Source organism: Apiospora hydei, assembly GCF_038363865.1.
Source record: "Apiospora hydei strain CBS 114990 chromosome Unknown utg000004l_segment0_segment0, whole genome shotgun sequence".
Lineage (NCBI taxonomy): Eukaryota > Fungi > Ascomycota > Sordariomycetes > Amphisphaeriales > Apiosporaceae > Apiospora > Apiospora hydei.
This window is the reverse complement of record NW_027117363.1, coordinates 3,528,094-3,554,451: the sequence shown is the minus strand read 5'-3', so window position 1 is coordinate 3,554,451 and position 26,358 is coordinate 3,528,094. Positions and strand designations below refer to the sequence as shown.

The following is a 26,358-nucleotide window of genomic DNA, read 5'->3' as shown; positions in this document are numbered from 1 at the left end:
ACCACCTGCATTTGTATGTAGCACTCGCCGATCGCAGGGAGAGGTTCAAGTGGTTTTCATGACTCCGACGTCTGTCCGTCGACCAAATATTCCGCCCGTCTAGTAGCGCTTTCCAGAAGGAACTACCGGGGCGCCCGTGGGAGTGGCCTTGCCAGTCGGGGTGGCTTTGCCCGTAGGGATGACCGGCGGGGACGCGGAAGCCTTGCTGTATAGGTTGTTTCACGGTGTCAGTAACCAGAGAGAACGCCTAGATGATGAAGCGAAATGCCTAAGGGTGATCAACTTACCCAGTCGGTACGGGTCCCTTGCCCTTGCCGGTCGGTGGTGGTGGGGGAGCCGAGCCCTTTCTATATTGCCAGTGTAAGCTATCTCGTGGCTCTCTATACTGGGCAAATTCGACGATGCTTACCCAGTGGGCACTTGTCTCTTCTCCAGGGTGGTCTTGCCCTTGCCTGTAGGGGTGGCTTTGCCATTATGGTTTCAAGTCAGCTGCTATTCTGTTGTGTACATATAGGTAAGAGAAGCTGAGAGGGATCTCAAAGAATTGATTCTGTTTACCGGGAGGGGTTGCTTTGCCCTTGCCTGTTGGAATACCCTTTCCCTTGCCTGTCGGGAAGCCTTTACCCTTACCAGTTGGGATAACAACAGGTGGCAGAGGAAGAGAAAGCGTGGGGATTGGAGGCACTGATACTATAGAGGACAGTCAGTTAGGGTGAAAGTCATATCGACTCGGGCCTGCGGTAGCCACTCACGGGTAGGGACGACGTCAGATGCGGCCGGCACAGCCAGACCGACCTGGACCAGCGAAGCTGCGAGTACGACGTGCAGGAGACGAGTCATGGTTGCTTGATTGCGTGGGAGTGTTTTGAGGGAAGATGGTATTCTTTCTGGTAGCACTTGAGGAGACGCGTGAGATGCAAGATCACGCCTGTCTATTCGGCGGTTGCTGCTACGACTTATATAGTCAACGGCGCCATGTTCTTCCCTACGTATCTCCGTCCTCTTCCTTCTCAGGCAACAAGAAACCAGAACCCTTCTGGAGCAGATAGAGCTCCCCTGGTAATAATACTGCTGTATAACATGGCTCAAGGGGGAACACCAGGATCAACTCCTGTCTCTCGATACGGAAGCGGACGGGTACCAAATACAGCGATTCGGAGGCATAGAAACCAGTGTAACGACCCCGTAGACCCTGGCGATAGTTGACCTTGATATCTAAGCAATATCCAAGAGGGGCTTGCCGTACGAAGCAGCGTACATTGGCAATGGGCCTTAGCATCTTGGGAGATGTGAACCTGGCAGGATCTGTCTGTCCAGCGAACTCGGTTCATGCGTTAATCATTGGCTTTCATGACTGCGGGACATCATAGTCCGTCCTGTCACAGATATCTGCATGAGCTCTGGAAGGGATCGAGCCTACAGAAACCGACGGGGCCCTGCATCGGGTCTGGGGTAGAGTAGCCGGGAGGATGGGGAGTATTCCAGTCCACTAATGGCAGTGCCGAGATGTTTGGAGATGCTGCAGGGGAGGCACCAAGCTTTTGGTCATTGCGATTGGATGCGGGTATAGATTGCGAAATCCCGTTATCCAATTGACGGGCAGCAGGGTTATGTATGGGCAACATACAGGAATCGGACTATGGGCGCAACCAGCCTGGACGCCAAACGACCATGGCGTGACGTCTTCCGGCGGTCTTTTTGCCAAGTCCAGAAAAGCCATTTTATCTATATCTTGCATCAGCATGTACACATTGATGAACGCCACCGGCACTGCAATGTGTCGCACGTACATTGACATGCTTGTTGGGTGATATTGTTACATTTCAGGCTATTTATCTCTAAACGCTAAAAAATCGACAGATATTGGGCAATGTGCCCGGAATCTTCATACAATCTTCCGTCAGGCAATGAGGTGACCTGACACTCATAGCACGCCAATCTCCACCGGTGACTTTTCCTGGGAAGAAGTCCTGACATTGGCCGTGCCTGGTATACATCTTCTAAGCGATTGGATGAGTTCCTGGTAAGAGCACGTCGCAGAGGGAATCCTTGAGAGTCGAGGCGAAAAGAAAGTGAGCAGCAAATATAATTTCTGCAGAGGCAATGAGCCGGTAGACCAACCACATCGGCTGCATGCATGTCTGTGTGCCTGTGCCTGTGCCTGTGCCTGTTCATCTCTACTTGCTCCGGAAAGCGCTCTTCGTCGAGAGCCACTGCTCCATGGTCATCAGGTCGGGATACTCCTTGCGCCGCTCCTTGATGTCCGCCTTGTACCCGTCGGTCGCGAACCAGCCAATCATGAGCCGGAGCTCCGAGACCATGTAGGTGAGGACGCTGCCCATGAACCAGAAGGTGACGGGGGTGGTGTGGCCCGTCGCGTTGAGGAACGAGTTGTCCATCTCCTCGATGGTGAGCTCGTCCCCGGCGAGGCCGACGGCGCGCTGGTTCCACTGGGCCGGGTCGCTGAAGGCCTTGGCCGCGAAGACGCCGATGTCGTGCACGGCGACCCACTGGTTCGCCTTGTCCGCCTTCAGGTGGTTCCGCAGCGCCGCCATGAAGACCTTGGTCGGGAACTCGGGCTTCAAGTTGTCCATGAAGGCGACGGGCCGCAGGACAGTCCAGCCCATCTTCTCGCCCTGCTTGCCGGGCGACGTGACGTCGCGCAGGTACCGCTCGATGCGGTACTTGCTCTGGAAGTGCAGGATCGGCGTCGGGTTCTCCCACGACGCCGCGTCGCCGCCGCGCTCCACGCTGCTGTAGACGAAGTGCTTGACGCCGTTCCGGATGGCCTCGTCGACGACCGCGTTGCCCTGTGCCACCTCGCTCTCGAGGGTGGCGCCCTGGTCCAGCGACACCTGGACCGAGTAGACGCCCCAGACGGGCTCCGAGTGCACCCGCTTCGCCTCCGCGAAGAGCGCGGGCACGTCGTCGAGGTTGCCCTGGACCAGCTTGATGGCGCTGGACTTGTCGGTCAGTTTTTTTGGCCGACGCGCCCTTGGTGTCGCGCGTGACGGCGAGGATGGTAATGTTGGACTGCTTCAGGGCCAGGAGGGCGTCCACCACGGCACCTCCCTGTCGCCCAGTCGCGCCAGTTACTAAAATAGGGTGAGACATGACGAAGTTCAGCTGATCGTGTAGATGACGGCGGCGATTTTAGGAAATGGGTGGGTTGAGGGTTGAACAAGAGATGTGACCAACCCAGACAGCCCTCTTGGCGGGCTATTAAGAAATACCTAGTCAGCCGCTGCAGCCTCCCTTCAGCATGATGATGACGATGATGCTGCTACTGCTCGTCGGACAGGATTGGAGAAGGCCTCTTCGCTGCACGCACTTATTCAATAGTCTCACACAGGTTTGAACTCTAACCTCCGGAGTGGGCTCAGTTGATTCAGAGCGACGATCCCGCCGCTTTGGTCACACGGCCCGGACCTCTAGTCTCCCTTTTCTTTTTGCTTGAGCTGATTAGCGTTACGGTGGAGGGGGTGTCGTGTGCCATACGAAGAATACGAAGAAGCCCGACAGCCGGACTCTGGTATATGAAGCTCGGCCATCAAACCCCTGAGCCTCAGAGCTGGCTCTGAGCCCGGCGGGCAAAGACCACAACAACAGGCTTGTGCGAGGAAGAGGAACTCGCAGCAGTAGCAAGCCAACAGCCCATTCCATCTCCATCTTCCTATTCCTGCTCGTTGCATCCCTCAAACTATAACGCCACCAAGGCCAAAGGACCAAGAGCGAGCAAATCCCTGTTCCTGCTTGTCCATCCTTCACGACAAACTCAGCCATGGAGAACCCTTCCTCCACCTTCGCCCCGCCCTCGCAGCGCATCAAGACGGTCCATGACCTGTTGGACGGCTACCGCAGCCTCTCGGTCCCGACGCTGCTGGCGCCGCTGTCCGAGGACTTCCGGCACCGGGCGCTGCCGGCGAGCCTGGAGATGCCGGAGCGGGACCGGGCGGCGTTCGCGCAGCACGCGGCAGGCGTCTTCGGCCTGTTCGACGCCTTCGAGATGGTGCCGCAGTCGGTGCACGAGGACGCGGCCACCAACGTCGTCGTCGTGCACGCCCTCATGAGGGGCGTCATGAAGATGAAGCAGGTCGACTGGCGCAACGAGTGCATCCTGCTCATCCGCCTGTCCGAGGACGGCGCCCGCGTCCGCGAGATCGCCGAGTTCGTCGACAGCGCAAAGGCCGTCGAGATGCGCCGCAAGCACGCCCCGGGCGTCTTTGGCAAAGCGGGCGGCGCTCTTGCGGGCGTGCGCCTCTCGACGCTGGTGGCCGGCTTTAGTCAGATCGTCGTGGTGTGTGCCACGTACCACGCTGTGGGCTTGGGCTTCTCGTGGTGGTTCAATTCTCGGTCGAGTTCAAGTTCGGTCACTACATCTCCTTCGCGGAAATAGCCTTTGTATCGATAACAAAACTGTACGATATATATATCCCTAATAATCTAATGTATTTCCAACTAAGCCTATGAAGCTTCCGTACATTCTATCATCTTATGTATGCTGTGCACTCAAATATTATTTGTAATTTCTTTTGGTCAAGTTGGAATCGCCCTATCACCCTCGGAATTTTGCCACGAATGAGCAATTGATACCCAAACCGTGAAGTGTATTATATGGAAATAGTTTTTCTTTAGTATGTATACTGTAATGACCTTCTATAGTACGTTTTGATATGCCTTTTATCTCGCAAGAAATACGTAGTCCAATTTGTTCTCAAGCTTCCCTTCCCAATCGAATCTTCAGCCATCCAGGAAACAGGTAGCACCTTTTCCATTCCAGACCAGACCATCTCATTCTCGAGAGCGGCGTAGGCCATCTAAATGGCAACCACCTTGAGCGTCTGCCACAGCGCCAAGCTGCCGGCGACGACAGGCGTAATCAGGCGGACAGTGTTGTAGCTGATCCACTTGCGCGCATTGCTCTCCGCGAGCCGGGCGTCGCCGCCGCCGCCGCTCTTGTCCTTGACGTCGACGGCGGAGAGGGCGTCGAGCTTCTCGTTGATGGGCTGCATGTTGACGGCCGAGTGCACGACGGTGACGAGGTGGCACGCGGCCGCCACGGCGTACCAGCGCCAGTCGCCCAGGCGCGACGAGGTCGCCCCCGGCCCCCCGCCGCCGCCCGCGCCGCCCAGGCCGTGTAGCCATAGCCCAGGATTCCCAAGGTGCTGATGGGCCGGAAGAAGACGTTGCCCACGGCCCAGAAGACGGGCCACTGTCGGCCCAGCAGGCGTGCGCGCTCGGCGTGGCCCGGGGCCGACGGCTTGGGGAAGTCGACGAGGAGGGCGGGCACGCCCATGAAGGACTGGGTGATGGCGTTGCCTGTGGGTGGTTGTCCCCCCGTTGGTCAGCTAAATATTCTTTTGTCTATGCTGCATGAATGTATGTTGGGCAAGGGAAATGATGTCAGTCAGTCTTTCTTCCTTATCTCTTAAACTCACCGAACAAGATGTACGAGAACGCGATCGTCGTGCCGACGACGGCTTCAGGGGATACGATGGGTGTCATGATGTCAAAGAAAGCCTATTCGTGACGTGATGCGAGTGACTGAAATTAACAAGGTGTGATGCTTGTAAGGCGTGACGAGGGAAAGAAATGCAAGCAGGCTGCAATACTCGAGTCTTTTTTCTCTCTCTCTTCCCTCTCAGTTCTATCGTCTCAAGTCGCTCTCTTCTTGCCCCGGCTGCCGCCCTCCTACCGGCATGCGCAGCAAAAGAAAGCAGATATATGTCGGCGGTAAGGCCTTCCGCTGCCCCCACCCCCTTTCCCCTTGTCTGCATCAACAGTGTGCTAAGGCCCCCGTGCTGTGTGCGCGCCGGGCAAGACTCAGCGCGTGCGAGCACGGAGGAAAATGAGAAACACAATGCAAGCAGAATCTCGGATTAAGCGGGAATTGTTGAACGAGATGATTCCATTTTGTTGTCTCGAAACGGCCGAGGGCACTGACTGGCAGAGCGGCAGGTAGCGTGCCCTCCCTTTGCGGAGCGCCGATGGGGGGCTTGCAGATCCAACTGAGACATTCAGAGTCATCATTAAATGCACGCAAACTTAATCTGGCTCTCCAGGTCTCAGCACCACGCCGTGCTCCGTGTGCCTTGCAGCGCAAGCGTCATCCAACATTGACCAATGTCGGTTGACCAGAAAGTTCCGTGGGCCGAAGACAGAGAGGACGGTTAAGCAAGTGGTCCAAGGCCGATAATTGTTATGACGGATGGTGTGATAACGATCGAATTGATTTGTTCTATTACTGCATGCGAAGAAGTGCTATGCTTCTGTATCTCCAGATAGTGTACCATGCGATAACCATGCACACAATGTATGTACTGAAACCAAAGATCGTAAGAAAGTCTCGCCAGCACAATCCTCCACGAAGCGCCCTGACGACGCCGTGTTTCTTCTGCATAATATAACGATTGAGTAAGGACATAGGAATTACATTTGGGGGGGATAGGTGGTATTCTGTTGTGGTGGGTGGGTATACAATAACTTCGCTAGTGTCGAAAAGGGGGGAGACAAAGCAAATAACATCTTAAGCCTGCGATGGGGGGAGGTAGGGAGAGTATTAACAGCCGGTTGGGATCTCCATCGTTCTGATCCAGTGCGAGACTTTGCCGGTGCCTCTCTCCTCAGACACCCTGATCAAGGGGATAGTCGTCTTCGGCTCGGCGATAGGCACGACAAGCTTGGCCTCCAGGTGCACCTGAGGAGGGGCTTGACCCGTCCGCAAGTCGAACTCGGCTCGCTTCCGCGACTCATGCGCCTCCGACTCTTGCCAGTGCCGAAGAGCCTGTTGCTTGCGCTCCTCGCTGCGGGGCTCGAAGGCCATCTGGAAGGGGTCGGGCTTGATGATGAGGAGCGAGTTGGACTTGTCGAGTGGCACTGGCAGCTTTTGCCCAGTAAGCGGGTCGACCTTGGGCTTGAGGTTGAAACACCACATGAGGGCTCCGCAAGCAATGACGAGCTCATCTTGAGTCAAAGTCATGCCAAGGCATTGGCGCAGTCCCCATCCAAACGAGCTCAGTCCCTTGATGGTAGGGAACTGCGTCAAAGGCTCTTGGTAGGTAGGCCAGCCCGGCTGCAGCCAGCGTTCTGGCCGGAAGTTGTCTGGATCGGGGTACTTGACGGGGTTGCGCAGGAACGCCCTAAGATCTGTTAAAAGCCATCCAACATACTAATATGCATGTATGGGAGGTCGCGGAGAACTCACCAGTCAAGGGGCAATATGCGTGTTCCTTGGGAATGAAGTACCCCATGTAGACATCATCGGCTTCAGTCTCGTGAGCAACACCTATCGTCGTGTGAGCATAGTCTTCCAATGAGGTCGATCGGTCGCATCTTACCTGTAGGGACATTGGGCTTCCAGCGCATAGTCTCTTTGATGCACGCTCGAAGAATAGGTAGTCGGGGAGTGTCATCGAGAACCGGAGGTCGTCCTCCGCAGACTTCGTCAATCTCCTGCTGTATAGCGGCCTGCCACTTGGGATGATGGACCATGGCGACCAAGAAGTAAGACAGGGGACCGGCCACAGTAAAGATTCCCACAAGGGCGATCATGCCAATCGCAGTGGCAGCCTCGCGATCACCAGAGAGCCTCGCAGACTTCTCGGATTGTTCCAGGTACTGTCGTGTCCAGCAGGGCCGCTGTTGGCCTCTTGCCATATTGCTGCGAACAGTGTTCAAGCGATCAAGCCACCAGTTCAATTGCTCGTCGTGGCGTTTGTGTTCTGCCTTCTTCCAGGGGTTCATAAAGAGCGGTAGGTGCCATAACGGCGTCAAGACGTTCGTGATCGGACCAGCCGGAGACATCTGCGTCAATAGGCCCCAAGCACTCGGCGTACAGTATTCACTGAGGCTCGGGTCATCCCAGGTGAGCTTACACATGACCTTGGAGGCCATGTCTTCGAGAGAGAAACCGAAGTCATCTGGGTTCTCGATGAGCCTTGCCATCCAGCGCTTGGCTTCATGAACCATAACGCCATGGTATTGGGCTTGACTGGCTTCGGTCAGGTATGAATGCGTGAGCTTGCGCTGGCGTGCCCAGAACTCTGCAATAGTTGGGTCAGCTGTGCCTCAAGGGACGGGTCGTCGTTGGCAGACTTACCGTTCTTGCCCATGAGCGGCAAATACTCTCTCTTGGAGTCGAAGAGGGACTTGACCATAGGCCGGTCGGAGTTGTACTTGGCTCGCTTGACCAACAGCTCCTCCGCGATCTTCTCCTCCGAGACGATGAGGAACTTGGCGCCAAGCATTTCTGTCATGTAGAAACCCCGGTCCTTGGCGTATAAGTCAGACCACTCCTTAAACTTGAGCCACATGAACTGGATAGGGAGATCGTGAATGCGGCCGATGAAAGGCATCTGCCGAGGCCCAATGGGTAGCCTGGCATCGTTGAGCTCCAGATAGGACTTGACGGTCTTGTAGATGGCAAAGCCGACAAGGGCTGCGCCTAGCGCCAGAATGGTGAGTAGCTGCATTGTCGACCAGGGAGCAGTGTGTTTGGGTGCTGGAGTGTTAAGGGCGGACGCTTAGAGAGACCACGACACTGGTGATGGGCCAGGCGGGCGTATTCGTGTTATAGGGGTGGCCAGTCAAGATTGACAGCTCCTTGAGATGGACAGGTGTAATCGTTGGGCGGCTACTCGGAATCCTGAATGACAGCTAACTCGAAAGCTACATGATAGTTGCAGGCATCTGCAGCAATGATAACCTGGGCTGTCAGATAGAGGACCGGCTTATCCAGATGGAAGACTCCTAGATGCGCGGATGAGGCGAGACAGAGTTTGCTTGATCCTGGACGAGTTCTTATGGCTAGGCAGACGAGGCAACATGACAGTTCTCCTCAAAACTGGGATATAGTATGATGTGATGGGAAATGAGATTCACTTCAGGATTTGCTTTTGGTCATGTTGAAAGGAACGCAAAACGACAAGCCAGAGAGGCGAGATCGACCCCCCAGTGGAATCCACAAGTTGGGGGACTTGACGGGTGAAAATTCCGACCCTCCCTCCGCACGTCCATTGGGGAGGGACTATCGAGAGTAGGTGCAGCCTCTCGCGTCGGGGATCTGCTCTGCACCATCGATTGACGGCTGATGTGATCCTTGGGGCGGGATGGTATGCCGCGCAGCCGTGCGACAAGAGCCAGGTCCGCGAGGGGCGAGGCCGTGGTTGGGGGCGAGGACGAGGACGAGGTCGAGGTCGAGGTCGTGGGCGTGGGCGTGGGCAGCAAAGCCAAGCACGCAAGCACGCAAGCACGCAAGCACGCAAGCCAAGCATACAGGCAGCTGCAAGCACAAGCAACAGCAGCAGCCGCAGCCACAGCTGGGTGACAATCTGTTGAGACTGACGGCGGGATTCCAGCACGCCAACCTTGTCTCGGTCTTGCTTTGGAGGCGATCAGACTGATACAGAACATAAGCTTAGCCAGGCCTCCCGCTCTCGCTCATAAGTCGCACTCAGAAGCGGGCGGCACCCCTGCTGGACGGCATGTACGTTTGATAGCACCAGAAGGACAAGCATATCTGGATCATGACGTTCGGTACAAGGCAAGGGCCATCAGCACGCCCCGTCTGTCTCGTCGTATCTGAGTTGCCTCCCCACATGGCGATTTACTGATTTACCAGTGATAGCAATGGCCATTGTCCTCTGCCAAGAAATGGCTTGCTCTTTCTTGGCGGGTGAGACGGATCCCCCTGGGTCCCAGATGGAAGAGTAAGCAATATGATGGCTGACATTCGATTGGGCCTGAGTATTGGAATGAAATCAGGGACTAGGGATTCCTTTCCTGCAACGGATGCCCTTTGCACTTTGCTTGCCTTTGAGCACATTTCTTGCTGGTGCTGTCAGCCTGACGTATCGTCCTTTCTGTGTGAGGTCGGTACACTTCTGACTTCGACGTTGGGAGAATGCATATGTGTGTGTATCATATCATACATACCTACATACCATATCGCCCCCACCACCCACCTGAGCCTGGAGCATGTGCTCTATTATGCTGCCAATAGATCGGACCATGGTCAGAGAGGTATGCCGCTGCCCAGCGTGCGTCTGTCTGTCTGTCTGGCTAAGCCAGTACCTCGTTACATGTAGGCAGAATACCACACACCAGCCGCATGCACCTGCACTTGCTTGCTTCGCCAGGAACTTTCTTGTGGCGGTTCCACTGACGGGACGGCACTCGGGGATTTGACGCCCTTTGAGACATCGGAGTCGGTCCAGTCTCAGCTCAGCCAATCACGACGGGCCAGTCCAGATTTCGTAGACTTTCGTAATATCGAGCCAATAACGAACGGCCCGCCCCCAAAGGCTTAATCTTCCTAGGATCCTCCTCCTGCCATGGGGGCGAGGGAGATTTGCTGACCCAGAGCCCTTGGACTCTCTCAGCTTCGACTTCATCACGGTCTCACCCTCCCTCTCTTGCTTCTTCCTCCCCCTCCACTCCTCTAACTTCGACTGGTGAGTACACGTAATGAGTAATGCTGTAGCTGCACCAAGTCCGTGGCCACCCCACGGCACCGAGCTACCGGCCTATGGGCAGATAATCGACTGATGGTCCTGGCGGCCGATGGGGGCGGCCGTCGTATAGCGTTGATATATACAATGGCGCCGGGTTGCTGGCAGAGAGCATTGCGGCTCGGGGCCATCAATTGACAATTCTCCCAGCCCATATTCATAGCTTTCAACTCCATCTGCCCGTCACCCAACAGAAAGAAGAAGAAAAAAAAAACGTATTTCGTGATTGAAACACAATATGGGTTCTATCGGAGTCCACGAGTCGAGGCCTGTAGGGTCATACCCTCCATCCGGCATAGACGTCCTCATCGTAGGCACTGGCCTTGCCGGCCTCACAGCCTCCATCGAGTGCGTACGGAAAGGCCACAATGTGCGAGTTCTTGAGCGCAATGCCACAATTAACACCGCAGGTGAGTCGGAGAGGTCGTGTGTGATTGTGTATGGAAGGGCTTGAAGAGTTACTAACGTTTCCACCCCAGGGGACATGTACTTCATGGGCCTCAGCGCCACCAAGTTCTTCAAGCACTGGCCCGAGATGTCGGCCGAGTTTGACGAGATCTCCCTGCACAACGCTTGGATCGAGACCTTCAAGCACAGCGGCGAGCAGATGATCGCGCCGCTGCTGGTGTCGGACCGCCTGCGCGACGCCGGCCTCGACCCGGACACGCCGCCGGGTACCTTCCAGATGCGGCCCCTCGTCTACAAGATGTTCGTCAACCAGGTCCAGCGCCTCGGCGTCGAGGTCCAGTTCGGCAAGCGCGTCGTCGACTACTTCGAGGACGCCGAGAAGGGGAGGGCCGGCGTGGTCACGGACCAGGGCGAGCGCTACGAGGCGGATATCGTGATTGCTGCCGATGGTGAGAGAACCCCCCCGGCGAACACCCCTGCAATATGATACCGAGCGAGTAAACCTTGTGCTGACTTGTATCTAAACACAAGGTGTCGGCTCCAAAAGCCAGAAGCTCGTCGGTGGTCAAGTCCGAGCCATGAGCTCCGGGCGCGCCATGTGGCGTGCCGCCTTCCCCCGGGAGCACATCCTTCAACACCCCCAAGTGAGCGAGTTCTTCAAGATGGCGGGCCCCAACCAAGATCAGCCTATCATCCGCACATGGCTCGGGTATGTCTTCCCCCTCCCCAGAAAACCTCTTGACCGCGACAACCTGTACTGTGAGCTGACCATATGACCCACCCCCACCGCGCAGACCCGGTACCTACGCCATGACCCTCTCCCGCGCCGACACCATGATCTGGATCATGAACCACGACGTGACGGGGTCCGAGGAGGAGAACTGGAACCACACCGTCGAGGCCGACGAGGTGCTGACCAACATGGACAAGGGCGTGGGCCCGACGCCCTGGGCGCCCATCTTCAAGGAGCTGATCAAGCTGACGCCCAAGGAGACCATCATCAACTTCGAGCTCTTCTGGCGCAACCCGCAGCCGTCGTGGGCGTCCCCGGGCGGCCGCGTCATCGAGATCGGCGACGCCGCCCACTCCTTCCTGCCCGCGTCCGGCAACGGCGCCACCCAGGCCATCGAGGATGCCATCTCCATCGCCTCGTGCCTGCAGCTCTGCGGCGGCCGCGACAACATCGCCGAGGCCGTTCGCGCCCACGTCCGCTTCCGTTTCATCCGCAACTCGTGCGCCCAGAAGCTCGGCTTCTCCAACGCCGAGCTGCTTCAGGATACCGACTGGTCCAAGGTCAAGCTCGACCCCCGCAAGGCCCAGCCCAAGCTGCCCAGCTGGGTCTGGGGTCACGACCCGGAGATCTACGCCCACGAAAACTACGCCAAGTGCGTCGCGAGCATCCGCGCCGGCGTGCCCTTCGACAAGGATGACAGCTTCCCGCCCAACTACCCTCCTGGCTACAAGTACGAGCCCTGGAGCATCGAGGCCATCATGGATGATGTTCGCGCCGGACGGCCCGTTCAGCTGGGATCGGGCAACTGGGACTAATTCCCCTTCCCCTCGGTATCTTGATACCATACAGGCCGGAAAGCAACGTTTATCAGGATTGTGTGTAGATAGATAAGTGGATAAACCACATGAGTTGTAGCAAATGTTTAATTAGTATTTTGTTTTAATGCAGGTATCGTGCTCCTTGGCCTGTCGCTTGCTGCTCGCTTGCTACGTCAAAGAAATTGTGCGGCTTAATAATATATAACAAAAATCAAATTGCGCAGGTCCTCTGTTCCGAACCCGATCCTATATCACACACAGAGAAAAAGTATGTACAAGTACAGAATCAGAATACCTGGTTGTCAACGCTCCCTTGAGAACGACCACTCCAGAGGGTATATTTAAAAGGCAAAGGCATACTTAGGTAAGCATCGTGACCGTGGTCGTGGGGTTTATCGAGACTTGCGGAATCGGTTGGCCGGCAGGCGGCGCGGCAGCTGGCGCAGAGGGGGCGGGTGCAGCTGGCGCCTTAGCCTTGCCTGCACCGGCGCCGGCGCCTGCACTGCCAGTCGGTGCAGGCGCAGCTCCGTTGCCCGGGTTCAGCGTGACTGTGCCCGAGGGACCAATCGAGACTTGGATCGGCTGGGCGCCGGCTGGAGCAGATGCAGCGGGTGCGGACGGAGCAGGAACAGCAGCCTTGCCTGAAGTCGTCGGGGCCGCCTTGCCTGCACTGCTCGTTGCGGCGGGCGCAGCTCCGTTGCCAGGGTTCAGTGTAACCGTGGCCGAGGGACCGATGGAAACCTGAATTGGTTGACCAGCTGGAGCCGATGGGGCCGGCGCAGCGGGAGCGGACGCAACTGGGGCAGACGAAGCAGGGATTTTTGCCTTGGCCGACGTCGATGAGGCCGCCTTGCCGGCGCCGGCGCCCACACTTGTTGGTGCAGGTGCTGCTCCAGCTCCGTTTCCAGGGTTCAATACCACCGTTGTCGTAGGGTTAATCGAAACTTGGGGAATGCCACCTGCGGCGCCCTGCGGGTGCAGATGCTGCTGGTGCCTCCTTGGCACCGGTCGGAGCGGGCTGAGCCCCAGCGCCATTTCCGGGGTTCAATACCACCGTTGTCGTAGGGTTAATCGATACCTGCGGGATGTTTCCAGGTTGGCCTTGGGCTGGGGCAGAAGGCGAGGCGTCTACCGTCACGAAGATCGTAGTCGTGGACGAGAAGCTGGGTTCCGCTGCTTCCGCTGGGCGCTGGGTAACGTAAACGAGTTCGGTCGTGGTGGTAGTATCGGGTCCGGCATTGCGCTTCATTTTCAGCTCGCCGGCAGTGACTGTTACGGTTACAGAAGTGGGCGAGGCAGATTGAGTAAGGGACGATGCAATCGGTGCACCTCCAGTCGTCGAACGCGTTGCGGCACCAGCAAAGGTGAACTTTTGGCCGGTCTTTCCATCATCGCAAGCCGCAACATCGACTGTGCTGCCAGAAACCACCAAGCAGGATTGCTTCCGACTGTCAGGAGTAAGTGATAAAGGGCCGGCGGCGCCGTCGAATGCAAATAGTTGCGAGTTAGTGACCAATCCACCTAAACGGGTATGATTAGCTAAGCTGCCACGGGTCTACGAGAGGCGATGTCACATACCGCCGTCTGCGCGACCGCCGCAGGAAAAGAGATTGACTTGAGAGCCAGCAGGGCGGCGAGGATCGAAGTTGAGACATGCTTGGGTCTATTCAAGGTTAGCCGGGATGCACCCGTGGGCCGGGCCGGGGAGGCGACGACATACCAGGGTGTTGACAACCAGCATGTTTCCGGCAACATTGTTGTGCTCGCCTTGGGTGATGATATCCCATCCTTGACCGTCGGTAGATCCGCACTCGGCCACTTGGACCGGAGTCAGGTTGGCGCGGAAGTCGCCAGAGAGCTTGTCGACAAACAGGCACTTTCCGTCCGATGTCTACACGTTGTCGCCATTAGTCTTGCTTTCGAAGAGGCCACTTTGCAGGCCAGCGATGGAAGGCCTTACTTTGATCGCCGTGTTCGAAAAAGCTCGAGTCGCCGTGTCGTCACGTTTTTGCGCCTCCTCGAAGGCAGCCTGGTTGAGCTCGGTCACGGCTCTTGGGTAAGAGACTGGGCCGGCGGCCACTAGAGTGGACATGGCAGCAAACGCTGCGGCAGAGTACTTGGCGACCATGTTGATTAGACTGTAGAGGATAAAGAGCAAAAACAGCGAACGAGAGTGGAAGATTCGATAAGGATGCTAAGTATGTTAAAGAACGAATAGAATCAAGGCCATACAGCAAGAACACGCATGTATTTCTGCTGCACAACGGTATCAAAGGGTTTCAAAAGAATGGATAATCCCGCTCAGCAGGCTTGGATAGAAGCGAGAAAGAGGAGAGGGAGAAAGGAAGCTATTCCAAGAGAAAAGGAACGCGACGAAGACGGTGGCGGTTCAGCGATACAAGACCAAAATCATCATGGGAAAGGAAGGAAAGGAACGAGAGGCTCACTTGAGGCTCTAGTAGCACCCGGCAAATCGGTATATGCGAAAGAGGCTCAAACGCCAGAGGCCTGTCCGCCAAGCCGCCAACGACTCCTGAGCGTGTAGGGGTAGGCCATGGGCCAGAGTTGCAGGGTCTGCGGGGACTGCAGGTCCTGGGACTCTCGGAGGCTCGGGAGATGCAAGGGTGCTGCCACTGCTGTGTCCTCTTTTGGGGACCACGACGGCTCGCTGGATACCTACCTCTTACATACAATAGGGCTCGTTTCGTTCGTTCATTTCAGCAGCCCAGCCGCTGCGGCGACGACGGCAAACACATCGTAGGCCAACCAGCCGTCTCTGTCCTACTGGGCCCGAAAACAGTCGCAGGCAGCACAATGACTCGAATACGGGCCCAAAGATGCGACCAAATACTGGTGGTAGGAGGAGGGGTGGTTTTGCGGTTGTGTTTTGTTTTAGGGACGCTGGTCCAACCGCTGAGCGAGGTCTGAAACGGGGCGCGTCTCAAGAGGCCGGTGATTAGTGGAGGAGAGGGCCGTCGGAGAGCCAATGGAAACGCCAGGAGCGCCTAGAGGCCGCAACCCGCCCAAGTGCGACGAGATTGGAGAGAAGTTTCGAGGTTTCGAGGTTTCGTCCGACGTACTTGTAGAATGAACTCTTTCCCTTGACCGGGCCGGATCTGCGTCTATCTGCACAGGGTAGGAAGTAGGATCATTCTGATTCTTGTTGCACAAGCAGCGCGATCATCAGTTCTGGCCTGGGGGCCGGTGGTTCTGGTGGATGGAGGAGGAGCAGAGAGATCGTGGAAAATGCTTAGCCCCCGGCCTAAAATCAAATGGCAGCTCCTGGTGGAGCCCCTGGCAGTCTTTAATATGGAATCTCTGCCCAATGCTTTGACGCCAATGCCAACCAACTGCTAATAAATTAACAAATCATGCTCCCACCTCCATCGCCGTTGCCTTGGCAGAGACTAATCTAACTGAATGCTACATGACATACCTCTTCCCTCGGCCTTCTTGTGCGCCAGCCGGATCCTCCGAGCTGAGTGAGCTGAACGAGGTGCGCAGTCCAAATAACCTCTTCTTGATCATAACTCTTTCTCTCCCGGCCTGGGGCGTTTTTTTTTAGCCCGTTTATTGGAGCAGCCTGCTGCCAAACCTTGATGAACATGCTGCAAGCCGCCGGCCGCCAAGGAACAAGCGAATGAGATAGCTCCATCCTTACGCGCGATAGATTTCCTTGACGCGCCACTTGTTAGATCTTGGATCTGGGGAGGACGGCTTTTAGGTTGGACACCGTGCCGCGCCAACATTTCCCTTCCTGCCAGGTCGCGTTTACAGATCAGAAATGTAATCCGTCTTCTTCTGGAACCTACTTATCCAATTCTACAGATCCATACGCCAATATATTCTGGTCTCGTCACTGTGGTAGTATGGTACTGGGTCTTCGAATAGGTCGCAGTTGCTGCGCTTCACATAGACCCCGTTTCAGCCACCTTCTGTGGCTATTAGTGGTTACCTGTCCCGGCCACGGCGAACCAGCAGAGGGGCAGAGCTGACCTACTATTCGCTTGCCCGAGTCATTACAAAACAAAAGGAGAAACTCGAAGTCAACAAACAAGTTGGTGTTCTCCTTCACTCGCTAAGAGAGAATCTGGGGGCGGCTGGGTACATGAGTAGAGCCAAGTAAGCGCGTGTGAAGCCGCCCCAACAGCTTCTCCCTCTCCGACTCCATATATTACACATAAAACTAGCTTTGACGATGCCTCGGTCCAGTAGTATGGAACCAGAGGCCGACTGGTCCATGCAAACAGGTCGGGTGAACTTCCGGCCGTTGAGCCTCAAAAAAAATAAAAAGAGAGCGAGGAAGATCAGGTGAGCGCAAGTGGTATGTGCTGGGGGTTACTGTTATACGACCAGGATCTAGGCACTGTCTATTAGATGCCACTGAAATCTGAATCCTATCCCTTCCGGAGGCAGTGGAGATCTGGAGTCACAACGGCGGCGCACTCCACCCGCATCTTGATAATTCCGAGCCGCCCCTTCGCTTCTACATACATGCACGCGCTGCCGGGTTCCGAAGTCAAGTATCATGAGACCTCACCGAACGACTCTACGCTGTCACGGTGGCAAGTATGTCCATTAACGTTGCACCTCAAGTCCACATTCCCCTAGGCTTTGATCGTGTATCATATCTGTCTACCTTGATGTCTTACAAAAGCCCATGCCAGCTGTAAGTCATGCAAATGCTGCAAATGCTGCAAGCGCAGCCCAGCATCGATGTTTCCCATCGCCTAGCAGCGGGTATGGGAGAATAAGGTATGCTCATAGTCTATGCCTGACGGATGCCCCGTTCCTCAAAGAGACGGTATCAAGGCTTGCATGCCTTGCCATATCTCAATACTACTGGGCCGGATTTGGCTTGGAGGCAGAACGAAGCCGCTCGATCCGCTTCCTCCGCCTCTGAGCTCGACAGCCCATGCGTATGTGGTTCCAGCGACGTCCGTCATGTACTGCAACAGTCTGGTCAATGGCTCTTTTCTTTTTCCTATCAAAGTACAAACGGGGAAACTCGCGATATCACTCACATCCGTGCTGCCCCCAGTCGCCGCATAGAGCGTCGAGCAGATTGGGCCGTAGGTGAATCTCTTGCCATAGGGCTTAGCAATGGCAGCTTGCAATGTCCCTGCCAGAGACTCCTGCTTGGCATCGTTGCTCGATCTCTTGGAGCAAGTGTAGCCGTACGGCAGAAGGATATACTGGCCATACGAATGGAAGTCGATGTAGAGCCTGATCCCCTTGCCGGCTGCAAGCTTGTCGGTGAAGGCCTTGAGAACCTTGACCTCGGGGGTGTCACCAGCAGCCTGGCCTCTGTAGTCCTCGTCTGAAGGGTTGGTCGATGCACCACCGGAGACTTCCCACTTGTAAGGCCAGTTCCGGTTGATATCTGTGCCCTTGGCCGAAGTGCTCGATCGAGGCATTCGGTTCTTCCGCCAGAGTCTGTCATTGCTCTGGGTGTAGGAGAAACCTGTGACTCGTAAGACGCAGGCTCTGCTAGGTCACACGAGAGATATCAAATCAAATCGAACTCACCATCAGGGTTGACGACGGGAAAGAAGTAGAAGTCATAGCTGTCCAAGAACCCCTTGATCGTGGCGTTGTTGCCATATCCGGAGACAAGCTGGTAGGCAAAATATTCAACAACCTGGTTTTCGGTCAGTGAGTCTCTGGTATACCTAATGGTTTGCTCATGTTCAAAATACATACCATGGTGGCGATCCATTCTCGGGCGTGGACAGTGCCATGGATGTAGATGGCCGGTTTTGAGCCACTCCCGCCGCTCCCCCACAGGTGAAGGCCAGTGATCTGACGCCCCTCGTACGAGGCTCCGATCTCGAGGATCTCCGAGTTCTGTGGAAGAGCCGACTGCAGATCTTTGAGGAATTGCAGATGATCGCTGTAAGGGTGGTAATTGTTGAACCACGAGTCACTAGGGAGAGCGTTGGCGCCGACCTCCGCAATGGCTATCGAAAAAGACCGTCAGTATCTTCTTTGACTGGTTCGAGGAAAACGTGCCACACTCACAATTGAAGCTGACCAAGGGCCCCTCGGCAGCAATGGAAGCACCCAGGTCCTCATCCAGAATGTCGCTAGGCAAATTCAGGGCCTCGAAAGCAGCCACATCGCTGGGCGCGAGGGCAACGTCCATGTGGTCCGCATAGCTATGCAGCTCGAGCGTTTGCGCCAAGCTGGCAATCTTGCTCTTCAGTGACGGGAGTCCGTCGGTGACATTGACCCGAACAACCTTGAAGCCATCGTAAACCACTTGCTCATCAGGGCTCGGAGTGACAGCCGCTGAAGCCAGAGAGGCCGCAGCCAGGACTACCTCGAGAAGTCTCATGTTGGGTCGACTATGCAAGTGCGGCCGAGATCAAGTGGAAGTGCGAGCTACGGTGCAAGAGAAAACCGAGCAGAGCGCCGGAAAGCCTGGTATTTATGTAGATTTAGTATCAACATTGCGTAAGGAGAAGTGAGACAGGACTGGAAGTTGGGCGCTTTGGGATGCACTCTAATATGGATCGACCCCGGTATCATCACAGAAGGTGCATCCCAGCAAAGCAAGAATAAGGGAATGTAACGTAAAACAGGACCAGGTCCAAGGGGGCAATAGCAGACGAATCCAATGGCAAGCGACATCTAGACGGTTCTCTTCTTGTGGACTACATTGGAGTTCTTGGCCGCTCAGGGTGGGAAGTAAGAAGGAGGTCTTCTGCATTTGCATGGCTTCCAAATCTGGCAGGACTTTCCGTCCAAAGTGATTGGTTGGTTGGTTGACATGATTACTTTAGATTAGGCCGAGTGAAGACGCATATGCTATCGTGAATACTACCTACTGTACTTGTTTGCCCTTTCTGTGTCAAATATACGACTTGCCAAAATGCATACACATGCAGATAGGTCTGTAAACGGTACGCAAACTTGAATGCATCAATGCAATGCAAAAACCCCAGCGAACCATCCCCTCGTTTACTAGTGGAGAATGGCAGACAAGGGAGGTGACTCGCCGATTATCCCCCACAACCTGCCCCATATGGGCAATCGTTTAGACCCTAGATGCCTGGGCCTGATCATCGTTGGGGTATCTTGAGCCTTGGCTGCAACCCCAACGATAAGCAGCTTCCTAGCCGAGGAAGACCTCCGGTCATGCCAGTGAGCTTATTCAGGTTCGTTGGCCGTTGCTTCCAGGGCCTTCGCATTAGAAGGGCGGCATTGGTCCTTTATACATTGCACTTGTCGTGATGATCTATTGTTTGCGTTCCGGTATACCACATTGGTAGGTGTTTGACATGTACGTTGACGAGATGTTTGGATTCTTGTATGTTTAAGCCATGCTGGCTATGACCCTAGTCTTCTTCAGGATCCGAGTGTCACCATTTACATAGTCAATATATAGTTCTACAGGTATCCAAAAGGGGGTCTGGCGCTCAGTTAAGGAGTATATGATACGATGGCTGGAATGGGCCGTTAATGACCTCACGCGCACTTCAAGAAAGGCCATTGGTTGCCGGTATCTCAACTTTCCGCACTTGTACCTGGCACCAACCTAGATAACACATTTTCTAACTCAAACGGAGTTCGACATATGCTTCTGGATCACCCTTGCAATACAATGATCGTCAGGTACAGTAATCGTAACGCTTCACCACTATACTATCCTTACTTAATCTTATCACGAGCATACCGTAGCCCGCTCGACTCGTTACTTCGTTCCAGTGAAGCATGTAGTAAGAACTACCTATGGAGAAGCTCTCCTCATCATACGCGCCAACTACAACCTGGGTACGCTCTTCTCAGTGGCAGACTCAATAGCAGACCCAAGCTCTGGGTTGACCCGAGAGAACATTTGATAGGTGCGACGACGGGTGTCAACATGGGCGTTGCACAAATGTCCAGCCACGTTGTTGATGTAGTTCTCCTGCTGGTCAGGGGTTCTACCGAGAACCTTCCACAACCTAGAAACTCGATTAGTTAAGCCGCCTATAGTCGCACAACACCTAATGCAGGATGGCACTTACCCATTCGCTTGTTCATAGTCATGGGGCTGCATGTCGTCAAAGAGTGCGGTGACGGCCTCGCCCGCCCACTTCTCGTGGGGGTTAGTCGGGCTGATAGGCTTGTACGTCAAGGGTCGATAGCTGCTCGGGTAATTGGGGTTGGCCCCATAGTTTCCATTCACAGACATGGCACCGTCGCGCTGGTAGGGGTTGAACGCCTTCAGGGGCGCATTGACCGGGATCTGCTGGTAATTGACACCCAGCCTGTGTCGATGCGTGTCGGGGTAGGAGAAGAGGCGTGACTGGAGGACGGGGTCGGCCGACGGTTCCACGCCCGGCACCAGGTGGCTCGGAGAGAAAGCAACCTGCTCGATCTCGGCAAAGTAGTTCTCAACGTTTCTGTTGAGAGTCATCTTGCCGAATCGGCGCAGAGGAACCTCGCCCTGAGGCCACACCTTGGTAAGGTCAAAGATGTTCCACTTGAACTTCTCGGCTTGCTCCGGGGTCAGGACCTGGACGTAGACGGTCCAACTGGGGTGTTCACCCCGCTGAATGGCCTCGAAGAGATCTTGGGTCGAGAAGTCTGGGTTCTCCGATGCCATTTTGCCAGCTTCCTCGTTCGTCATGGTCTTGCTGCCCTGGTCGGTCTTCAGGTGAATCTGGACGTACACGAAGGAGCCATCCGGCTTGACGAACTTATGGGTGTGCCCGCTGTAGCCGTTCATGAAGCGATATGAGTACGGGGTGCCTCTATCCGAAAATAAGTGCATGACCTGGTGAATGGACTCAGGGTGGGTGCTGAGATAATCCCAGAACTAGCAGTATAGCCTGTCAGTGGGTATATGTTGGAGAATAGTTGGTGTTCACTCACCATGGTAGCATCCTTCAGGTTGGTCTGGGGGTTGCGCTTTTGAGTGTGGATGAACAGCGGGAAGTTGGTCGGGTCACGCAGGAAGAAAACGGGCGTGTTGTTGTATACCCAATCCCAGTTCCCATCCTCGGTATAGAACTTGATTGCAAAACCTGCACCATGGCCAATCAGTTTCTTTGATGCCCCTAAGTACTTAAGGCAGCGCCAGTTGGGTGAGCTGGAGGTTGTGCCTACCTCTGGGATCCCGCGCGCTGTCGGCCGAACCCTTCTCACCGCCGACGGTCGAGAATCGCGCAACGCACGGCGTCTTCTTTCCGATGCCCGTCAACATGCCAATAGAGCAGATATCACTGATGTCGTCTGTGACCTCGAACTCGCCGTAAGCGCCGGCGCCCTTGGCGTGGACGACTCGCTCGGGGATGCGCTCCCGGTCAAAGTGGGCGAGAAGATCAATCAAATGGAAGTCCTGCAGCAGCAGCGGACCCTGCGTGCCAACCCGCTGCCACTTGCTTGGGTTCTCGACGGGGCAGCCGTTGGAAGTGGTGTAGACCGGCTGCTCATTGTACTTGAACGTAGAAGCGGGAGCACTGTTGGTGGCCATGATTACGGTAGCAGCAGCACTGATGGCCAGTAGTTGGATGTGGCAGTGCGAGTAATTCTCTCTTCACAGATGTGTCAATGCAATTGAGGATCTCAGTAGGATGCAGTTGTTGAGGTTCTTTCAGGTAAGGCCTCGTTCTTCCAAACCAGCAGGTAAATAAGAGAATGGAATTGGTCAATACATGTAAGCAAACAGCTGACTGTACGCCATTGAAGTCATATGCCACCACCCAACGTATGTTGCCCCTCTTCCTACCTGATAACCCTGGTGGCTGGCTATTCGGGTCGGATAGTGGGATAGTGGGATAGTGCGACAGCGGGACAGCGGGGTATGGGGTAAAGGGTATGATATCAAAGGCAAGGGCCATGGCCAATCATGGAAAAGGTATTTGAGCGTGACTGTTGGAACAACTCGAAGAGGCTAAGGAGACTGGGTCGGGTGCATCGTTAGTACCCGAGCTCTTGCGAATGCCCTCCGTGGCTCGAGTTGCTGTCAGAACCGAACTCTTCTTGTTGTACTAGGCTGTCCAATGTTATACACAACATCATGATAAAGATACACACACTATGTAAGATGTAGTCGTTCAGGCATTAATTATGTTGGAGATTCACAACTACCACCTCGAACTATTTGGGACGATAGCCATTGCATCCACATCTACCTTGATTACAGCAAGAGCAGCCAGTAATAATTGGCTGAGTCAGGAACCAATTCGGAATAACAATGCGGAATAACAATGATTCACTCCCTAGGTAGGTAAGTAGAGATATTACTTTATCAATTTTCTTTGGTCGGTAAGGGAATCCAATTGGAAAGTTCCGTAGCTGCCATTGATTACAGTCTGAAATCTGAAGGTTCAATCTGGGCTAGTACCGTTCTCCCTACTGCATAACCCTATTTCTTCAAGTCAAAGCGATCGAGGTTCATGACCTTGTCCCAAGCCGCCACGAAGTCCTTCACAAACTTCTCGCTTCCGTCCGAGCTGCCGTAGATTTCGGCAAGCGCGCGAAGCTCGGCATGCGATCCGAACACGAGATCGGCACGGGTGCCGGTCCACTTCTTCTGCCCGGTCTTGCGGTCAATGCCCTCGTAGATTTCCTTGTCGCTTCCTGATGCCTTCCACGCCGTGTTCGTGTCGAGCAGATTGACAAAGAAGTCGTTCGTGAGTTGACCCGGTCGGGTGGTGAAGACGCCATGGGCCGAACCGTCGTAGTTCGTGTTCAGGGCTCGCATACCACCAACAAGCACCGTCATTTCAGGCGCAGTCAGGGTAAGCAAGTTGGCCCGGTCAACCAGGAACTCCTCGGTTCGGACCCGGGACACCGACTTTCCGTAGTTGCGGAATCCGTCTGCATGGGGCTCCAGGTGGCCTACCGACGCGACATCAGTCTGCTCCTGCGAGGCATCCATGCGGCCTGGCGCGAACGGGACCTTGATGTTGTGACCGGCATCCTGCGCCGCCTTCTCTACGGCGGCACCACCTGCCAGCACAATCAAGTCGGCAAGAGAAATCTTCTTGCCGCTGCTGTTGAATTTACTTTGTACACCTTCAAGCGCCTTGAGGACCTCGGCCAACTGTTGAGGGTTGTTGGCTTTCCAGTTGCGCTGCGGCTCAAGTCGGATACGAGCACCATTGGCACCTCCGCGCTTGTCACTTCCGCGGAAGGTAGAAGCTGATGCCCAAGCAGTGGAGACAAACTTGGAAGGCTCGATGCCAGTGGCAAGGACTTCTTTCTTGAGGGTGGCAACGTCATTCTCGTCGACGAGCGGGTGGTCGACAGCTGGGATAGGATCTTGCCAGATCAAATCCTCCGAGGGGATCTCGGGACCGAGGTATCGGGAACGGGGACCCAGGTCTCGATGCAGCAGCTTGAACCATGCGCGAGCGAAGACGTCCGCCAATTGGTCGGGGTTCTCGTAGAATCGACGAGAGATCTTTTCGTAAGCTGGGTCGAAGCGCAGCGACAGATCCGTTGTGAGCATGGTCGGCTTCAGTTTCTTGGAAGCGTCAAAAGCGTGGGGAACGACTTCACCAGCGTTCTTCGCAACCCACTGGTTGGCGCCAGCTGGGCTCTTGGTAAGCTCCCACTCGTTCTCAAACAGACTCGTGAAGTATCCATTGCCCCATTTCGTGGGGGTAGTGGTCCACGTCACTTCGAGGCCACTGGTGATGGTATCAGGGCCCTTTCCAGAGTTGTAGCCGTTGGCCCATCCGAGACCTTGTTGCTCAATGGGGGCATCTTCCGGCTCCTTGCCGACATTGTCCGAGCTGGCGGCACCGTGGGTCTTGCCAAATGTATGGCCTCCGGCAATGAGCGCCACTGTTTCCTCATCATCCATAGCCATGCGGGCAAATGTGGTTCGGATGTCATGGGCGGCGGCAATGGGGTCAGGGTTGCCATCCGGACCCTCAGGGTTTACATAGATGAGACCCATATGAGCGGCCGCTAGCGGCTCCTCAAGCTGGCGAGGCTCGGAGTGTGACTTTGTCTTGTCTTCCGCTTTCATAGACTCGTCTGCATCGACTACGCCAGAGCCTCCGACGCCCTTAACTCCGTCGGCGTAGCGTGTCTCGTTGCCCAGCCAAGTCATCTCACGACCCCAGTAGACCGACTCATCGGCCTCAAAGGTGTCGGGGCGGCCACCGGCAAAGCCGAAGGTCTTACAGCCCATAGACTCGAGGGCAACGTTGCCGGTCAGGAGCAGAAGGTCTGCCCAAGAAATTTTGTTGCCATACTTCTGCTTGATGGGCCAGAGCAATCGGCGTGCCTTGTCCAGACTGACGTTGTCGGGCCAGCTGTTGAGGGGCGCAAAGCGCTGCTGGCCGTGGCCACCGCCGCCCCGGCCATCGTATACACGATAGGTACCGGCGCTGTGCCATGCCATACGGATGAAGAGACCGCCGTAGTGACCGAAGTCAGCAGGCCACCAGTCCTGTGAGTCGGTCATCAAATCGTTCAGATCCTTCTTGACAGCATTGTAGTCCAAGCTCTTGAAAGCCTCGGCATAGTCGAAGTCGGTGCCGAGGGGATCGGACTTTGAGGTGTTCTGGCGCAGGATGTTGAGCTTGAGCTGCTCGGGCCACCAGTCGCGGTTCTTGGTGCCGCCGCCGCCAACGTTGCTCTTAATGGGGCACTGGCCAGACATGGTTTTGGAGGAGTATAGCTTGATCGAATGGATTGGGTTTTGTAGGAGGCGTACCTGTGGGCGAGGTAGGTGGGAGGAAGGGAGGATTGCGGAGAGAAGGGGAGTGAGGGGGAGAGGAACGGGCAGGCGTCGGGGGGCCGAGACTAAATACATCTGGATGGTTCTACCTGCATGGAGGGAGCATTACGCAAGGCCAGTCGGGATTTATGGCCGAAACAGCTAAAGAATACCCTTTCTGGCCAGAAAAGGAGTGTATCAAGTAATGTACAGGTCGGGTAGGGTATGGTATGGTATGGTCCGGTATGGTCATTGCGGGGTTGGTCCAACGCAAACATTAAGTGGCACGGTGACTGACTACATACATAACCTCATACACCAATGAAGTGAAGTGAGAAGTGAGTGGCGGGATGCGGACGCGGGTTGATTCACTTTTACTACTAGAGCCGTTTCGTCACGCGGGGTCGGGCTGGCCTCTCGTTTCTGTCTTCGGTCGATTTTCGAGTAAGGTTCAGCGTTGTTTTTTTTTATTTTTTATTAACGACACCTGTAGCTACATGTCAAGTACATGCGTAGTTCACCAAGCTCGAGTTGGGCAATGCATGTGTTTTGATACTCGTGGCAGTCTCAACTTGTTCACCAAAGCTTTGCATCACAGTATGAGGGCTCATTACTCCGTGTATATAGGTAGGTAGCTGCCATATACTTCTGAACCAGACGAGGCAGTAGGAGGAGGGGTGGCCATTGCTGTTTGCTGGCCGAGCAAAAGCTTCCAACCATCCATCGATTGATAATATCCCGAAGGCGAAGGGAGCTCTCCAGGCCAATGGTTGATACGGGGATACAATCACGAACGGTGGGGGACCGTCTAATTCCAGCCAATGGGAATTACGGCATTTGGAGCTCTCCACCTGGCCCATCTTGACCCCGCGGGATCTCTGGTGGAAATGGATCTCAGCATCTGGGCCCCGCACGGCCAATGCCCGCGTTTCCACAGCAGAACACTGTAGCTAGTGTAGCCCCAAGGGTCGCTTCGGCTTTTACGGAAACCCGTTCACACTCGACCTACCTACCAGTACACGCCTCGGCATCTGTCAATGACAGGTATATACGTGTATGGATGCCATATATCCAAGGGACCAGATCGCCGTGTACAGAGCGAGTTATTGGGTGTTGAATCATCACAAGTAAAGAAGATGCGTATATTCCCAGTCGGCGAAGGACGAGGCCCGCAGCGGGTGTCGACTGATTCGTACCTAAGCAACACATGCACGCAACTTACGG

The 26,358-nt window shown here is 55.2% G+C and overlaps 11 protein-coding genes across 11 annotated transcripts; 3 read left to right on the top strand and 8 right to left on the bottom strand.

Moving 5' to 3' along the window:
• Positions 1-99: 99 nt before the first annotated feature.
• Positions 100-840, bottom strand: PG997_003652 (uncharacterized protein; the record flags this gene model as incomplete). The annotated part of the gene is made up of 5 exons (XM_066807967.1): positions 100-205; positions 288-347; positions 410-452; positions 559-690; positions 753-840. The coding sequence occupies 5 exons, from the start codon at positions 838-840 to the stop codon at positions 100-102; spliced, it is 429 nt and encodes a 142-aa protein (XP_066671585.1).
• Positions 841-2,177: 1,337 nt separating this feature from the next.
• On the bottom strand, positions 2,178-3,114 carry PG997_003651 (uncharacterized protein; the record flags this gene model as incomplete). Its single annotated transcript, XM_066807966.1, has 2 exons — positions 2,178-2,958; positions 2,990-3,114. 2 exons carry the CDS (start codon positions 3,112-3,114, stop codon positions 2,178-2,180), a joined length of 906 nt encoding a protein of 301 aa, XP_066671584.1.
• Positions 3,115-3,781: 667 nt separating this feature from the next.
• On the top strand, positions 3,782-4,396 carry PG997_003650 (uncharacterized protein; the record flags this gene model as incomplete). The annotated part of the gene is made up of 1 exon (XM_066807965.1): positions 3,782-4,396. One exon carries the CDS (start codon positions 3,782-3,784, stop codon positions 4,394-4,396), a length of 615 nt encoding a protein of 204 aa, XP_066671583.1.
• A 421-nt stretch (positions 4,397-4,817) lies between these two features.
• PG997_003649 (uncharacterized protein) lies at positions 4,818-5,505 on the bottom strand (the record flags this gene model as incomplete). Its single annotated transcript, XM_066807964.1, has 3 exons — positions 4,818-5,165; positions 5,186-5,319; positions 5,439-5,505. The coding sequence occupies 3 exons, from the start codon at positions 5,503-5,505 to the stop codon at positions 4,818-4,820; spliced, it is 549 nt and encodes a 182-aa protein (XP_066671582.1).
• Positions 5,506-6,559: 1,054 nt separating this feature from the next.
• Positions 6,560-8,471, bottom strand: PG997_003648 (uncharacterized protein; the record flags this gene model as incomplete). Its single annotated transcript, XM_066807963.1, has 4 exons — positions 6,560-7,146; positions 7,205-7,285; positions 7,338-8,042; positions 8,099-8,471. 4 exons carry the CDS (start codon positions 8,469-8,471, stop codon positions 6,560-6,562), a joined length of 1,746 nt encoding a protein of 581 aa, XP_066671581.1.
• Positions 8,472-9,112: 641 nt separating this feature from the next.
• PG997_003647 (uncharacterized protein) lies at positions 9,113-9,325 on the top strand (the record flags this gene model as incomplete). Its single annotated transcript, XM_066807962.1, has 1 exon — positions 9,113-9,325. One exon carries the CDS (start codon positions 9,113-9,115, stop codon positions 9,323-9,325), a length of 213 nt encoding a protein of 70 aa, XP_066671580.1.
• Positions 9,326-10,746: 1,421 nt separating this feature from the next.
• Positions 10,747-12,464, top strand: PG997_003646 (uncharacterized protein; the record flags this gene model as incomplete). The annotated part of the gene is made up of 4 exons (XM_066807961.1): positions 10,747-10,918; positions 10,988-11,365; positions 11,448-11,625; positions 11,711-12,464. 4 exons carry the CDS (start codon positions 10,747-10,749, stop codon positions 12,462-12,464), a joined length of 1,482 nt encoding a protein of 493 aa, XP_066671579.1.
• Positions 12,465-12,827: 363 nt separating this feature from the next.
• PG997_003645 (uncharacterized protein) lies at positions 12,828-14,595 on the bottom strand (the record flags this gene model as incomplete). Its single annotated transcript, XM_066807960.1, has 5 exons — positions 12,828-13,338; positions 13,427-13,988; positions 14,046-14,130; positions 14,188-14,358; positions 14,428-14,595. 5 exons carry the CDS (start codon positions 14,593-14,595, stop codon positions 12,828-12,830), a joined length of 1,497 nt encoding a protein of 498 aa, XP_066671578.1.
• A 2,665-nt stretch (positions 14,596-17,260) lies between these two features.
• PG997_003644 (uncharacterized protein) lies at positions 17,261-18,804 on the bottom strand (the record flags this gene model as incomplete). Its single annotated transcript, XM_066807959.1, has 4 exons — positions 17,261-17,931; positions 17,997-18,108; positions 18,171-18,427; positions 18,489-18,804. 4 exons carry the CDS (start codon positions 18,802-18,804, stop codon positions 17,261-17,263), a joined length of 1,356 nt encoding a protein of 451 aa, XP_066671577.1.
• Positions 18,805-20,232: 1,428 nt separating this feature from the next.
• Positions 20,233-21,930, bottom strand: PG997_003643 (Bccat5; the record flags this gene model as incomplete). The annotated part of the gene is made up of 4 exons (XM_066807958.1): positions 20,233-20,416; positions 20,480-21,273; positions 21,330-21,514; positions 21,564-21,930. 4 exons carry the CDS (start codon positions 21,928-21,930, stop codon positions 20,233-20,235), a joined length of 1,530 nt encoding a protein of 509 aa, XP_066671576.1.
• Positions 21,931-22,824: 894 nt separating this feature from the next.
• On the bottom strand, positions 22,825-25,077 carry PG997_003642 (bifunctional catalase-peroxidase Cat2; the record flags this gene model as incomplete). Its single annotated transcript, XM_066807957.1, has 1 exon — positions 22,825-25,077. One exon carries the CDS (start codon positions 25,075-25,077, stop codon positions 22,825-22,827), a length of 2,253 nt encoding a protein of 750 aa, XP_066671575.1.
• Between the last annotated feature and the right edge of the window lie 1,281 nt (positions 25,078-26,358).